The sequence below is a fragment of the Sminthopsis crassicaudata genome, chromosome 2 (genome assembly GCF_048593235.1).
Source record: "Sminthopsis crassicaudata isolate SCR6 chromosome 2, ASM4859323v1, whole genome shotgun sequence".
In the NCBI taxonomy this organism is placed as follows: Eukaryota; Metazoa; Chordata; class Mammalia; order Dasyuromorphia; family Dasyuridae; genus Sminthopsis; species Sminthopsis crassicaudata.
In genome coordinates, this window is record NC_133618.1 from 605,796,484 (window position 1) to 605,812,164 (window position 15,681).

Below are 15,681 nucleotides of genomic sequence, written 5' to 3' on the forward strand. Positions count from 1 at the left end.
GGTTCTAAGTAAAAATTCTGACAAGTAAAAATTAACTTGGTCTTAAATTTTTTTTTTATTACATTGATTAACTAGTCCTCAGAACAGTTGGGTGAAATTTGGATCATGGACTCTGCCGCCTACTTCTAATGTGACTTTGGGGCAAGACATTTAACCTCTTTGGGTCTCAGTTTCCTCATCTGTAAAATCAGAGGAAGTAGACTATTTGTCTTTCTGAGGTCATTTCCAGCTCTATGATCCTATGACTAGTAAAATGATCTAATTTTAGCTTCACCTTGAAGATGCAAATAATTTCCTTTCCTTCTTTACAACTTTAGTTCAAGAGACAGCTGATTACATTTTTAAAGTTTTGTTAATCAACACTCAAGTAATTGGCAATTTTCCAGAGGCAGAAGTCAAAGGTGGTAGTGAAAGCCATTAGGGTCAAGAAAACTCTAAGTCCTTTTGTTCTATGCTTAAAAGCAGAAGCCTTCAAATAAACAAAAGCTTGAGAAATCCCTTTGGAGACTTCATGTAAGCTAATAACAATAACAAATAATAATGTTTCTATTATTACACGAGAGTTACTATTTACAAAAACTCTGTGAAGCACATATTTAACCTACTGATTCATTCTGTTTTAAAAACAGCAACATACATTTAGATACAAAAAGGAGAAAATGGGCAAAGCTACCAAAATTTTTTTATATGAAGTGCTTAGATTTCTGTTTTGGGAGTTGTATAGTTCTCAGATCTCATCTTTTTCTTATTCTCAATTAAGGAAAACAAAGTTAAAAAAAAAACAAACTCACTAATTTCCTGCTGTAGAAATTGAAGGTCTGCTAGATTTCATGGGGAAATAGTTTTATCTTGAGGGCTTTAAAGATAAAAATCATTTTCACTATGTTACATTTGTGAACTTACAGCCATAAAAGCATTTACTAGCATTGAGAATAATGCAAAAATCTGTCCAAAAAACCAGTATGCTCTGAGAAGATGAAGAACTACCATAGAAGTGGTCAAGCTGAAAAAGAAATGGGGACCACTAAGCTGTTCGTAAGGATCCCTGTGGGCTGCCTAATGACTTAGAAGACCACACATATTTATAGACTTCTTTTTTTATTACTATATCAACACATTGAAATTGGATAGGAGCAACATTTTAGTCTGGATCATGGCTTGCATTTGACACCTCTGAACTACATGACTATAGGCTTCTCTGAATAAGAGTACAAACATCATTCTATTGTCTAGGTTTCCTGGTTCAAAGCAGGGTCTACTTGCTTGCCTTGGCAATCTGCTCAGCAAGTAAAGGAAGTGGTTTCTAGTCAACTTTTTTTTTCTCCATAGTAATGCTCATTACAATAGACCTGAATAACAAATGCTGAGTTTTCAATGGACACATATATGATATTCATGGTTGTCGTTATAAATTATGGGTGAGCTCCCAGAACTTCAAAATAAATTCAGGTACTTCATTTTGTAGATAAGAAAACTAAAAGGTGAGGTAGTTTACACAAGATCATACTGCTAAGTTATTAACACAAATAAGATTTTAAACACGATTAGCCAATTCTCAAATCACTATTGTTTTTTTAAACTTCCTTCCACTCATATTAAAGTGCCCAAGAAATGCTCAAAATGGCTTAGAAAAACCATTAAACATTCAGTTAAGCAATTTCTATTATCTATATTGCTAGAAGAAAACAGGGGGGGGGAAGGGCAATAAGCTGAGAGATACAAGGTGTCCCAAAAGTCTTAGTGAAATTTAAAGCTTTAACAGATGCAAAACTGCACTAAGACTTTTGTGACATCCCATATATTTGTCATTGTCAATTAAAAATGACATTGCTTGGTGCAGTGGATAGAAGTGCCCTGAAGTCAGGAGGACCTAAGTTCAAATCTGGTCTCAGATACTTAATACTTCCTAGCTTTGTGATCCTAGGCAAGTCACTTAACCCCAATTGCCTCAGCAAAATAAATAAATAAATAACATTGCTTTTTAAGTTATTTCCTTCTGCACTAGGGTAATCTTTATTGCTTATCCAGAGTAAGGTCACTTCTGAGTGAGCTGAACAAAAAGTCTTTGAATCTGAATAGGTAAGGAAAACCAGATTGTAATGATTTCACAGAAGTCAAAAACTAAGCCTAAAATAGTCAATACTTATTTGATTGACAATCGACCAATCAGTATTGAAGAGACTATCTTGAGTGAAGTTCTGGAGATGTCATTATTAAGGAGTAACTAGATGTGTAGTAGGTGGATAGAATGCTAGACCTGAAGCCCAAAGACCTAAATTCAAATCTGGCCTCAGTTACTCACTAGCTGTGTGACTCTGGACAAGTTATTTAACCCTGCTGGCCTCCATTACCACATCTGTAAAATGATCTGGAGAAGGAAATCACTAACTACTTCAAAGTCTTTGCCCCTGTAGAAGAAAAATTCAATTGGGTTCACAAAGAGTCAAATTCAACCAAAATGACTGAACAACAAAATGCAAAAATGATTCAAGTGAAATCATAAATAATAATAAATAAATATTAAATAATCATAATCTCCTCAAAAAATTATGTCTCAGTAGAGTATACAGAATAAATAAAAGGTTAATTTGGGGTGGGAGAGGCCCTAGTAGCTGGGAGAAGAAAGAAATCAAGACAGACTTCATGGAGGAGGTGCCCTTTGATTTGAACTTTGAAGGATAGCAAGAATTCTAAAAAGTGATAATGACATTCCAGGTACAGAAGAAAGCCCCACGAAGGAACATAGATAGGACACGGAAAATCCCATGGAAGTCATGGTAGAGCAGTTCATATATCTGAACCACAGAGTACATGGAAATGAGTGATATGTATTAAGTCTGATATAGACAGTTAGTTGGACATAGAAAAATAGGATTCACTTAATATTACTCTACTTCAGGAGTAGAGATACTCATTTTCTTTTCCTGTAGATAGTTATCTTCAGATTTGATGCCAATTAAATCATCACACAATTTGAAAAGTTAAGAGAGACTTTGGCAGCCATCTCGTCCAATTCATATCCAAATAGCAATTCTCAAAATATGTTTAGCGTTTTATCACATTAGTATTCTACCTTATATCCAAAATTTACAGAACTACAGTTAACACCATTTATTTGCTGGAAGACTTTGAATTACAATGAATCAACTGTAAAACTAGAAAACATACTCAGACAACTTCTATTTTTAGAGATTATGTCAGACAAACACTTACTGTTAAGTGCCATAATGTTATCTGTTCCTGGGTGATGGAAATTTATTCCCATGCGTCCTAAAAACAAATAAATAAATAAATGTTGGTGAGTGGAAAGAAAAAAAAAACCCTAAGTGTTCAACTTAATAGAGTCACAACTATTACAAGACAAGATCATTCCCAAGAAGCTAAAACAGGAAAAAAAAAAAAAAAAAAAAAAAAAAAAGCAGATGGTTTTACATCTTAAATCTGTTAGAGGAAACAACCATTACAGAGGCTTTAAAAATAAAATCATAAAAATATGCATATGCAAGTCTCAGAACCATGCCCCAATTCTAAAATTAAGCCAGAGACTTCTGTCATAAACCTCTGAGAATTTCGCAGACCCTAACATGTATTAGTATACCAGAATTATAAATGCAACTCTAAAGTTTTTATTCTATATTTAACCTTGACCTTTTGGTACAAGTAATAAATTGACACACAAAAGTTATGTACTTTGATACATAGGGAACAGGGAACAGAAAAGGCAAGAGTCTCACAATAATTTAGCATATTATAAAAATAGAGATAGGGAGAAAGGCAGTGTAATGTACTCAACTGGTATATTATAGGGGACTGGAAATTAGAAAGAGAGTAAGATATCTGTGGCTTGAAAAATAAAGGAACTCCCTTACCTACACAGATACAAAGATTCACCTAATCAGCAATAGTATTCAAAAGTTGTCCGAAACACTGAATTTTTGGCCCAGGACCTATTCAGGTCAGTCTGCCATCTTCTAGGCCATATAAAGCCATAGGTAGCTTCAATCAATCAATCATAAATTTTCAGAGTTGAAAGATAGTATCTTGCCCAATCCCCTCAAATGAAAAGGGCTCTAAGGAAGCTAAATCCCAAGGAAAGTATGCCAGATGCCCAAAGGAACACAGCTGGTCAGTAGTTGAAGAGGGCCTAGCTCTTAGTTACTATGATTCAATCTACTATTCTATTCTAACTACATAACCATTCTGACTCTTAAATTAAAGTACTCAGAACTGCTATGTGGTCTTGGCTGACAACTTCCTAGAATGCTGGAACAATCACTTCTGAATTAATAAAACAGCAGAAGCTAGACACTTAGCAATTCTGCTTAAAAGATTCATAAAATATGTTTCCTGGAAACAGTGCTTTTAGCTAAAATTTCTGATTTTTACTCTTGGGTTTGCCAGGTAATCTCCAATGACCTTGGAGGTTGGTCATAAAATTCTCCAAATAGTATTTTATCTTCCCACTAACCTCCAAAGCAAGCTCTTATGTATTATATCTCTCGTGTACAGTGTGAACTCCTTGAGAATAGTCTTGCTTTTTCTATTTAGACTCCCCCAGGCCTTCATATCATGTTTGGTATATAGTAAGCACTTAAATGTTTTTTTTTTCCTTCAGAAGAAAAATATACCACACAGCAATAAAAGGAGCATTAACAATTACTAAGATATTAGGGAGCATTCATTTTAAAACTTCTTTGGAAACTTGAGAGAAGAATGAGACAAAAATGCCTCAGTCCTGGACCCAGAAAATTGGACATATGCCCTCTTACCCAAAAGGGACACACAGAAAGGGGATGGGAGGAGGGGGGAGAGAAAGAGAAAGAGGAAGGAAGAGAGAAATGGGGAGGAAGAGAGAAAAGGGTGAAGAGAGATTGGGGGGAGAGAGAATAAGGGAAGAGAGGAGGGGGGAAAGAGGAGGGGGAAAAAGAGAGAAAGGAAGGAAGAGAGAGAAAGGAGGGAAGAGAGAGAGAAAGAGGTTATTATCTCAATTTAGAATAAACTGTCATTTTCTTAGACAAGGTCACAGCAGTTGGTGAAACATTATGCAATAGCTCAACAATCCTATTTAGAAACAACAACAAAAATAAACAATAAAAAAACCATCATGCATTAATTAGACCCTTTCTGAATCTTACTGGTGGGTTTTAAAAAGGGAGAATTTTGAAGTGATAAAAGAACAATTCCATTCTAATTTGTGGATTTCCTACTCAAGCCTTTAAGTCAGGTTTTAAGTCAAAACTAGAAGGTAGCAATTTCTTTGTGTAAAAGGAAAGACCCCCATCCCCCTAAAATACAGAAGGGCTTTCTTATTTCTCTTAGTTTTCATACTTACAGTCTCCTTATAATCATCTTCTCATTTCCCTAGTCCATTCAAAGATTTCATGAATTAGATTAGGAAAGGGACATAAATACCAATTACCTCATTTAACATATAATGGAACGAAGGCTCAGAGAATGGAGTGACATGCCTTAGTCATAGAATTGGTTAGAGATAGAATTAGAAGCCAGGTCTCCAGATCTCACAAATTGTTTTCATAAAAGCATTAGAGGACTGGATAAGAGGAGACCATAAAAATAAACAGTATTTTACTCAACAATGTTTAGATTTCTCTACCTTCAATTTTGACTTAAGTTTTCACTGGAAGAAGGAAAAAAACACCAAAAAGAAAGATAGTACTGCTTAAAAAATCATTATTGCATTTCTAAGGAAGCATATAATATTGATTTGGACAAAAAATGATATTTCTGAAGCATAGAGGAAAGTATTTTAAAATACTTCTACATAAAAAATGATTAGTAAGTACTAAAAGTGAGATATTCCATATAAAATCCTAAGAATAAAGGGAAAATATCTTCCTGTTAAAGAATTGTTACCCTATTTTCAAAATATTAATGTTCAATTCATATGTTTTGTTTTGTTTTTCATCCCTCTCAAGTCATTTTTAAATAAAAGGAAGTCATGGACACCTCCAACAAAAGCGGTCATAGCCCTGTTTCACAATATATGAAAATATATCATGGAGAGACGTCCCATGGCCTTCCATGAATTTCCACAAGTTTTCTGGCAATGGGGTACGAACAGTTACACAGTTTTAAATAACCCACATTAATGTTCCTCCCTCCCATTACTGGTTCAGATAATCAAGAGTTCATTTAGGCTTATTAATGCAATGTTAATAGGAAAATTAGTATGTTATTGGATTTAGAGCTGGAAGAGAACTTAGGTATCATTTAGTCTAATGTCTTCTTTTTTTTTTCCCCTTTTTCTGAGGCTGGGGTTAAGTGATTTGCCCAGGGTCACACAGCTAGGAAGTGTTAAGTGTCTGAGACCAAATTTGAACTCTGGTCCTCCTGAATTCAAGGCTGGTGCTCTATCTACTGCACCACCTAGCTGCCCCCAATGTCTTCTTTTTATAGATGAGGAAACTAAGGTCCAGAGAGGGTATGATTTGCCCAAGATTATATTCAAGTTCCCCATAGTAATAATAATAAGTATTATTAGCTTAGGGTCAGTTCTTGAAACTGAACTCAAGCCTTCTAACTGCTTTCAAGTACAGAGTTATTTACACTGAACCCCAATAGTTTCCATGATTTACTTTAAACTATCCCGCAGTCCTATTTTCTAATAATTTCAATGCAAACTTGGCATATGTAGTATCTCAGATTGTTAGAACTGGAAGGGGTCTCTAAAAAACTGCCAGGTCCTAACTTCCCACTTTGCAGAAGAGAAAAATAAAATCCAAAAACTATTCCAATGTGATGCAGTAAGTATGTGGCAGAATGAAGCCATAATACCAGGTCTCTACTTCTATGCCATTGGTCTGCCCATTTCATCCTATTAAGTTATAATGAAACCTCTCTCCATCAGCCACTAGGACTCAAAACTAATCTGTCAAAAGAACTTAAATCTTGCAATTGTAATCATAAATCAAAATCCCATCTAGCTCAATAGTATGGTTCCAGCAGAAATGAGAGATAATCTATACTAAGCCATGATCACGGCAGATCTATACTACATTGCCTTAAAAGCCCTTCCCACTTTATGTTACATTTCAAGGTATTCAGTTCCAGAAACCTACAAATTATATCATTTTTAAAAGTTTTTTCTCTTATTTTCCTAACTGCCTGTCTTAGGGCTTCAAGGGATGTAACCTGGTTCCAGTGTTTTTGGAAACACCCAAAAGCAGTTCTACCCTGTCTTCTTTTTAACCATCTTTAAAACTTTCACTGCCCTTGGGAGCAAAAAGGAGTAGTGACCCAAGAGCATTAGGTAGTGTTCTGTGTAATGTAAGGGGAGGGAGAGAAAGAGGAAGGGGAAGAGAGAGGAAGAGAGGGGAAAAAGGGGGGAAAGGGGAAAGAGGGATAAAGGGAAAGAGGGAAAGAAGGAGGAGAGGGGGAAGAGAGGGAAGAGAGAAAGAGAGACACACACAGACAGCAGGAAGAGAGCAGGAGAGGGAGGGAGGGAAGGAGAGGGAGGGAGAGGGACATAGAGGAAGAGGAGGGAGAGGGAGGGAGAGAGAGGGAGAAAGACACATTTTATTTTGATACCTCTGGTTTATGACCTGAAGTCCTTTTAACTTTAACTCTGTCATCCTGTAATTCTGGTTCTAATCTCCAAGGTTCAAGAAGTGGGGTACTGAGGCTAACATTTCTACATAATTAATGTCACAACCAAGGCCAGAATCTAAATCTCCTTGACTGGTGGTCTTTCAGCCACACTACCATAATGTCTATTAGCTCAGAATCTACCATTTTCATGTGTTTGGAAAATTTTCTCTTAAATATTTCCAAAAAACTCTATCCAAACCATGTATCCTCCAATGATTTTTTAAAAAACCCAATAATTGTGTCTACAGTTTCATTATTCTCAAGTTTAAATTCTATAATGATTAGAGTTTGCATGTTAATAGAAAATAAACACACTAAAAAGATAACCTGAAAACAATTTTGCAATATGACAGCTTCTTTTCCCCCTTCTCCTTTGTCCAACAAATGCTGCTGTTTAATAAGCTGCAAAAATAGAATCAAGTGTGTGACATCTGGTGATTTTGGTTAATGCAGCTTGGTGTTGCTAGTGTGACATTTTGTCACCTGCCCTTGGTCTGCAATTTTTAAATTGTTCCTGTCAGCTATCTCCTAAGTGTATGTACTGTAAAATATAAGCTTTCAAGAGCTAGAAAAAAAAAAAAAACACTTGGTAAAATGAGCTTGTGGAAATTCTACAATGTGCCCCACTTCTCAACTATACCCAAAATTGGGAGGTTTGAGAAGAACAAGTTTACACAAGATTCATGATGTCAAAATTATGAAGATTCAAGTATATTTTTTAAATTTGTACTAAGATACCCATTTAATGAGGTTGGCCATAGAAAGAGCTGATTCTTCAAATGTCATTCTAGGTCACAAAGATCTAAATACTAAAGTTACTTTCCCTAAAATATCTACAGATAAGTAGGATTTTTTCTTAAAATAAAAAATGAACATGGTGCCTCCTCAAGGAAACAAGAAATTTCCAAACAATCCTCCACACACTCTGACTTAATACAATGCATTTTCCTGAAAAGACTGTCTCTGGTGACTCTGAATAGCAAATCTATCTAAATCATCCATTTAGGAGAGATCATTAGTGTCTAGAAAGAAGGGCATATAGTGCAATCTTTCATTTATAAAAAAGGAAACTAAAGACCTGGAGGAGGACCACTTACCCAGCATCATTCAGATAACAAGTGTCAGGATATGAAACCATATTCTCTGACTCTAGGTAGGCTGTGAACCATATCTATCACTGCGGACTATACCTCATTGTCTCCCGTTTAAATGTGACCATAAAACTGAAGTGTTCAGTTTCTCTATTCTCAAATATTATAAGAATGGATCCAAAAACTTTTAAATCATGTTGACTGAAAGATGGTAACTTTTCTGATACAATAATATACAAAATAGCCACTGACATCAATTGACTAAGGTTATTTTTAGATTTGGTATACTGATTTAGGGGAATTAAAATCAAAACAGGTAAAGAAGCAGTAGGTGGACTAAACTGAAGACAGTGAGATTAAAAAAAAAAAAAAGTAGATTGGCTTCTAACAAAATTCTTCCCCAAGATTATGTTCTAGGAGTGCCTACAGCTTTTTTACCAGCTCAGAATCTGTAGCAGTGTTTGACTTTTAGGCATGGACAGAAGGGGGTGGGGTTGTGAGAGAAAGACAGAGACAGTGACAGAGAAACAGAGAGACAAAGAGCCAGAGAACAAACAAAACACAGCAGAACCCATGATCAAATCTAATAGTAAACGGACCAATTTGTATTGCACACCCAACATAAGGGTGAATTTTCACAGAAGCACAAGACCAAGGGGTTTCAGAGGCTCTTTAAAGCAAACCAGATGTTGTCACCATCAGCAGCCTGATCAAGTCCAGTTCCCAAATAGCATACTTTTTAATATATTTAATTTCTGCATAAAGAGATCTACAAGTATAACCATGAAAGGATGTTTCTTGCTCCTTACCCCCAATCTCTAGCTTTCATTTTAACCAGTTTTAGTTCAAATATATACAAAGGCACTTTGAATGGGTAAACTTACTAAAACAGCTAATGTTTCCCTGGGTGTTTTAGTACATAAATTACATTCTAAAAACAAATCTATTAGTATTGTTTCTTGACTCACACCTGCTCCTTTCATTTTGATAATCTCAGTTTCATGGTTTTCTGGTCAGAATAGCTAAAGACAAAGAAAATTCAAACAGAAAAAATTACCCATTGAGGTTAGGTGGTGGAATTCAGTAAAGGCCACGGATACTGGACTATTTGCTTTGTTTTCTGTCTGGCTTAAGTTTGTTTTTGTTGTTCTAAACTCCCAGTTTAGAGACATGCTAGATACAGAGGTCAAAAGGGTAAACAGCATGAGGAAAGGATGGCTTATATTTGGTCCTGCAATAATAAGAGATTTTTGGCCTACAAATAGACAATTAGTCCTCAAGGTAAGCAAGGCAGAGACCTCAGGGCATTATCTTTGCCCGGTACATGTGGGCAGGGAACATGTCATTCCCTATTCTTTGTTATATATTTTACCCAGTTCTCTCAGTCCTTATCACTACCAATCCTAAGTGGCAAGGTCAAAAAATAAGACTTTGTAACTTGGAGAAGATTCCCCCTTGCCATTGAGTAGTATGAAAGAATAGTCAAACAACTTGATATAGTGAAAGAATGCATTGATGATGGAGCCAGAAGATCTGGGTTTGAGCCCCAGCTCTCCAATTTACCAGCCACTTGACAATGAGTAAGTCTAAGTTCAGTTCTATGAGCCCTGGTTTTCTTTTTTAAAATGAAGGGTTTGGGTGATATCTCTAAGGTGTTTTCAGCCCTGATCCATAAATGATAAACTCTCTGTGGAAATACTTTTAAAATTGTAAAGCATCATGGTGATAGGAGAAAAAACATGACACTGAAGCCAGAAGACATGGGTTCAAGTTTCAACTATATAGCCCTGGATACTATTTGGGACTCATCTTACACATCTGTAAAATGAGAGGCTTGGAGATGTTTTCTGAGGTGATTTGCAGCTCAAATTCTATGATTCTACAGATGATCCATCATTGGGTATCATCATGAATAAAGATATGGGAATAAAGGAGTTATTTCTGTTCACCCCCCTTTCATTCCAGCCATCACAAATCACAAAGCCCTATCTCACTCATGTAGTTATTTTCTTATAACTGCGAAGAAAAGGTTAGCTTTCCTCTCCTCCTTTACCAGAGACTTCTATTTACCAAGATTTCTGTCCTTGAACAATTGAACAAGATATGAACTATTCAAGGACAAGAAGTGGTTTTCCAGTTTGTTTTGTACCTCTGTGTTGGTATAGTCAGCTAGGTCCCTCAGTGGAGAGAGTACTAGATCTAGAATCAGGAAGACTCACCTTCCTGAGTTTAAATCTGGTTTAGGCACTTAGTAACTGAGTGACCCTGGGAAACTTAATCCTGTCTGCTTCAGTTTTCTCATCTGTAAAAGTAGCTGAAGAAAATGGCAAACAACTCTAGTATATTTGCCAAGAAAACTCCAAATGGGGTCATGAAGAGCCAGACCTGACTGAAAAACAACTGTACAACAATAAAATGTTTAATACAATGCCTTGTATACAAGGTATTTTTTAAGTACTTGCTGAGTTAGATATTTTTATTACTTCATAATTTTCCTTCTCTAAAATACATTGCCTGCCAAAATGTTTGTGGCAGCTCTTTTTGTTGTAGCTAGAAACTGGAAGTTGAATGGATGTCCATCAATTGGAGAATGGTTGGGTAAATTGTGATATATGAAGGTTATGGAATATTATTGCTCTGTAAGAAATGACCAGCAGGAGGAATACAGAGAGGCTTGGAGAGACTTAAATCAACTGTTGCTGAGTGAAATGAGCAGAACCAGAAGATCACTATACACTTCAACAACAATACTGTATGAGGATGTATTCTGATGGAAGTGGAAATCTTCAACATAGAGAAGATCTAATTCACTTCCAGTTGATCAATGATGGACAGAAATAACTACACCCAGAGAAGGAACACTGGGAAGCGAATGTAAATTGTTAGCACTACTGTCTATCTACCCAGGTTACTTATACCTTCGGAAGCTAATAATTAATGTGCAACAAGAAAATGGTATTTACACACATATATTGTATCTAGGTTATATTGTAACACATTTAAATGTATGGGATTACCTGCCATCGGGGGGAGGGAGTGGAGGGAGGGAGGGGATAATTTGGAAAAATGAATAAAAAAAAAAATCTTTCAACTCTAAAAAAAAAAAAAATACATTGCCTTGGGGTAGCTAATTGGTATAGTGGATAGATCATCATCCCTGAAGTCAGGAAGACCCGAGTTCAAATATGACCTCAAATACTTAACACTTCCTGGCTGTGTGACACTGGGCAAGTCACTTATCCCCAATTGCCTCAGCAAAAAAAAAAAAATAATAATAATAATAATAATAATAATTATAATTATAAAATTTTTAAAAGGTTGCCTTGTCCTGTGTACTCTTGAAATTCTCTTTTTTCCCTCTTCCCTCCCACCATCTCTCCCTTTCTCTCCCCTCTTCCTAGCTTTCTCATCCCCCCTTCCCCTTCTCCCTTCTCCTTTTTTTTCCATCTCTGTATGAACAGGACAATTTGTCCCTATTAAGAATGAAAATTAATCTGAATAAAAGTAGCCATGCATTGTATTCTTTCAAAAATTTATAACAAATAACAAACTTTTAAGCCTCTCAAATGCCCTGCACCTTTATAGCTCACCTTCAGCAACCCAAAACTGGGGCAAAACAGCTGCCAAAACTTGTTATTTGTGGCATCCATAGCATTATTCCCTTAATCTCTCCCAGTCTGTTTCATTGTATTTTAAAATTTAAATTAAAAAAGAACTGTCTTTATCATATATATGTGTATATATATACACATATATATGATAAAGACAGTTCTTTTTTAATATATATGTTTCTATCATGAAATAGGATATAGGATTACTTTGAGATGTCACTGTGAATTTACCACTATTCTAACTTGAAGTATATTTGAAGAATTTTTTGTATCAAGCTGATATTTTGAATTCTATTACCTTATTCCTTATACTATTTAGGAAAATAATCTTGGGAAAGCAACAGAATTTTTAGGGTCTAATAGTGTGGTCTTAAAAACAGCTAGTTCTTTAAGGTACCTGGCTCTACTGATAGTCTACAAATGTACTGAAACAGTCAAAGAGAGTCTCTTGAGGACTGAAGAGTTCAGGGATGTTGACCAGGGCCATCCCATGCAACTCTACATTTAGCCTGAACCCATGTTTTCCTTATAACCAAGGCAGTAGATGTTCTCTCTAAATACTGCCTCTCTAAGTATGGATAATTTTCTGTGCTAGTGGTAACATTAGCACAAAGAAGTACATATGGTAATGTCTTCAAAGAAAAACTTTGAAGTTTGAAACTGTCAGCTCCAAATTAAGATCCACATCATAACATTACAAGTGGAAGGGCTTTTGAGACCCAGGAAGGTAAAAGTCACTTCAAATAAGCAGCCAACTTGAAATAGAATTAGTCTTCTGCCTCCAGTCCAGAGTTCTTTCTATACTATCTTTTCTTAATTGAGATCTCAAAATTTTATGGACATATCTATTAGTGATGAACTGGACAGAACAATTTTGGAGCAACTTGGTTGGGGATGGGGGGGGGTTCAATTTAGGATATACCATTCTACAGAAAATATCACACACCACATAATCCAAAACTCAAGATTAAGTGTTTATGTCTCAGGGGACAAATAATACATGAAGCACCAGAAGAAGACACCCAAAGATTAAGCTTCACTCAAGATTTGAGTTCCAGAAATAGTGAGAAAGAGATGAATCATTTTCCCATTATATCACAAGTTCACTGAGGGCTGATATTATGTCTACTATATTTTAGATTCCTACCCTCCCCCAAAAATGATAGGCATAAACAAAGAAGGTGCTTAATCAGCTTTAATTGAATGAGCCTTCCATGTCTTAAGAGTACAATGCCTCTAGTTCCTGGGTGAAGGAGTACAAAAAACTTATTAATACACACACACACACACACACACACACACACACACACACACACACACACACACACACACTCCATGATGGATTTATGCCATCCATGATCTCTGCTTTTAGTTAGGAAACATCTAAAACTGTTCCTGATGATACAGAAATGTCAATCAATGGAATATGTGTGAAGTGCCTTTAAAAGACTATGTAAATGTTAACTCTTACTCATATTATTTTCATGTACTCTCTCAGCTCTCAAATTTTTCAGGATGGAAATAGGAATCAAGAAGCAGACTCTTTACCCTAATGTACCACAAAAGTACAAGCCACAAAAAGTGTTGGTGCAAGGGACCAATTATTCTGATGTTAAAACCAATCTGCATTCCTTCCAGGTAGCAGTAGCCATAGGTAGAACATTAGGAGGAGCCAGGAGGTACAACCTGATTTGGTCAAATTACATTAATAGCCAGATGTCTCAGTTGAGCAGATTTGAAGAGAAGTGAACTCATCTTGCCAAGAGTAGTAGAGAAAATCTTGCAAAATGAAGACAACTATTCATTCAAAAATGGATTATCACAGCACAGGCAACAGCAATTCTCCACATGCATGCAAATGCAAACACACACATACACACACACACACACACACACACACACACACACACACACACACGGCCCCTAACATCTTCCCCTGACACTGCCTTTAATGCCTTCTATATCAGTACAATTCACAATGATACTCGAGGATAATTATTTCTGAAATTATAGACTGGAACACCTCAGGTTCATTTACCGTGGAAAGGAAAGAAGTGGGGCCCTACAAATAGGGGCCAAGTATTTTGGAGAGAGGAGCCAAGACCTGCACCTATTTATTATAAAGCTCAGCCCAAGAAACCTGGATATGGCACAATGAAAATGGTTTTAATAACAGCCATTGTTAAGGCAAATTATACATCTGTGGACAGATTACATCTTTAATATCTTCTTAGCATTTAGCATTTAGAGAGGAAAGGGCTGAGATGAGGGATAACTTTCAACTTCTTGCAGAACATGTCCTCAATCTTGTCTTCTTTACTATGTAGCCTGATAACTGTGTTCTTTCTACTAAACATAAGAGATTCTCTGCAAAAGAGAGATTACAGAGAGAATCTCCTTGGGAGATCTTTTTAAAAATCAGAACATTTACTTTTAGAGTCAAATCTTGTTCTTGGGCCTGGTTAAAGAAGATGGATTTGGTACCTCTAGAAGAGGGAGGTATGTGTGTGTAAAAGATAGATTCTTCTTTTCATTCATGAGTTTTAAACTTATAGATCATGGATAAATTTCATGGCACCTCTGAACTTTTATGAACAATTGTATTATTATCTTCACTAACTTCTGGTTTTCTTTGTAATCCTCTATGCTTTAATTTATATATTAAAAATATTATTCCGAAAAGGGCTCTAATGACTTCAGCAGAAGACCCATGGTTCAGAACTCAGAAAGGGCTAAGAAGTCTGAATTAAGTTAGAAAAATCTTTGATCCTGTTATGATTCACAATTATTTAGCTGCTCCCACTGATCATGAAGGAGGTGCTATATATATATATATATATATATATATATATATATATATATATATATATATATATATATATATATATATAATTTAGCTGCTCCCACTGATCATGAAGGAGGTGCTATATATATATATATATATATATATATATATATATTTACCCATACACACATACATACACATACACATAACCAATTATCAAAATATTTAAATAAATCAGGGCTAGAAATTGGCCTAAGTCATGGAGTGCCTATCTTGGAAAACTTAACCAAAACCAGACCAGTTATATCTTCTTCTGGTTTTAAAGATCTTTAGAGAATTGAATGTTGATGTTGCAGGCTTTTATGCTCCGCATACAGATAAGAAAATATTCTGGATTTTGCAAGGTCAATATTGGAAAAATTACCCATGCATATGCTTTGCAAATAAATAAATAAATTATTAAAAAAAAAAAACTAATGCAGACAAACTTAGAAGGGAAGCAATAAACTGGAAAAAACATTTTTATATTAAAAAAAAAAGAAACTATTCTATAACTTCTGATTTTAGCTCAGAAGTAGAGGAGAAC

At 35.6% G+C, this 15,681-nt stretch overlaps 1 protein-coding gene across 1 annotated transcript in view; it reads right to left on the reverse strand.

Moving 5' to 3' along the window:
- CPEB3 (cytoplasmic polyadenylation element binding protein 3) overlaps positions 1 to 15,681 on the reverse strand; it is a 218,799-nt gene that overhangs the window by 111,223 nt on the left and 91,895 nt on the right. The window contains 1 exon segment of the mRNA XM_074295863.1: positions 3,214 to 3,270. Within this exon segment, the coding sequence (XP_074151964.1) occupies positions 3,214 to 3,270 (57 nt within the window).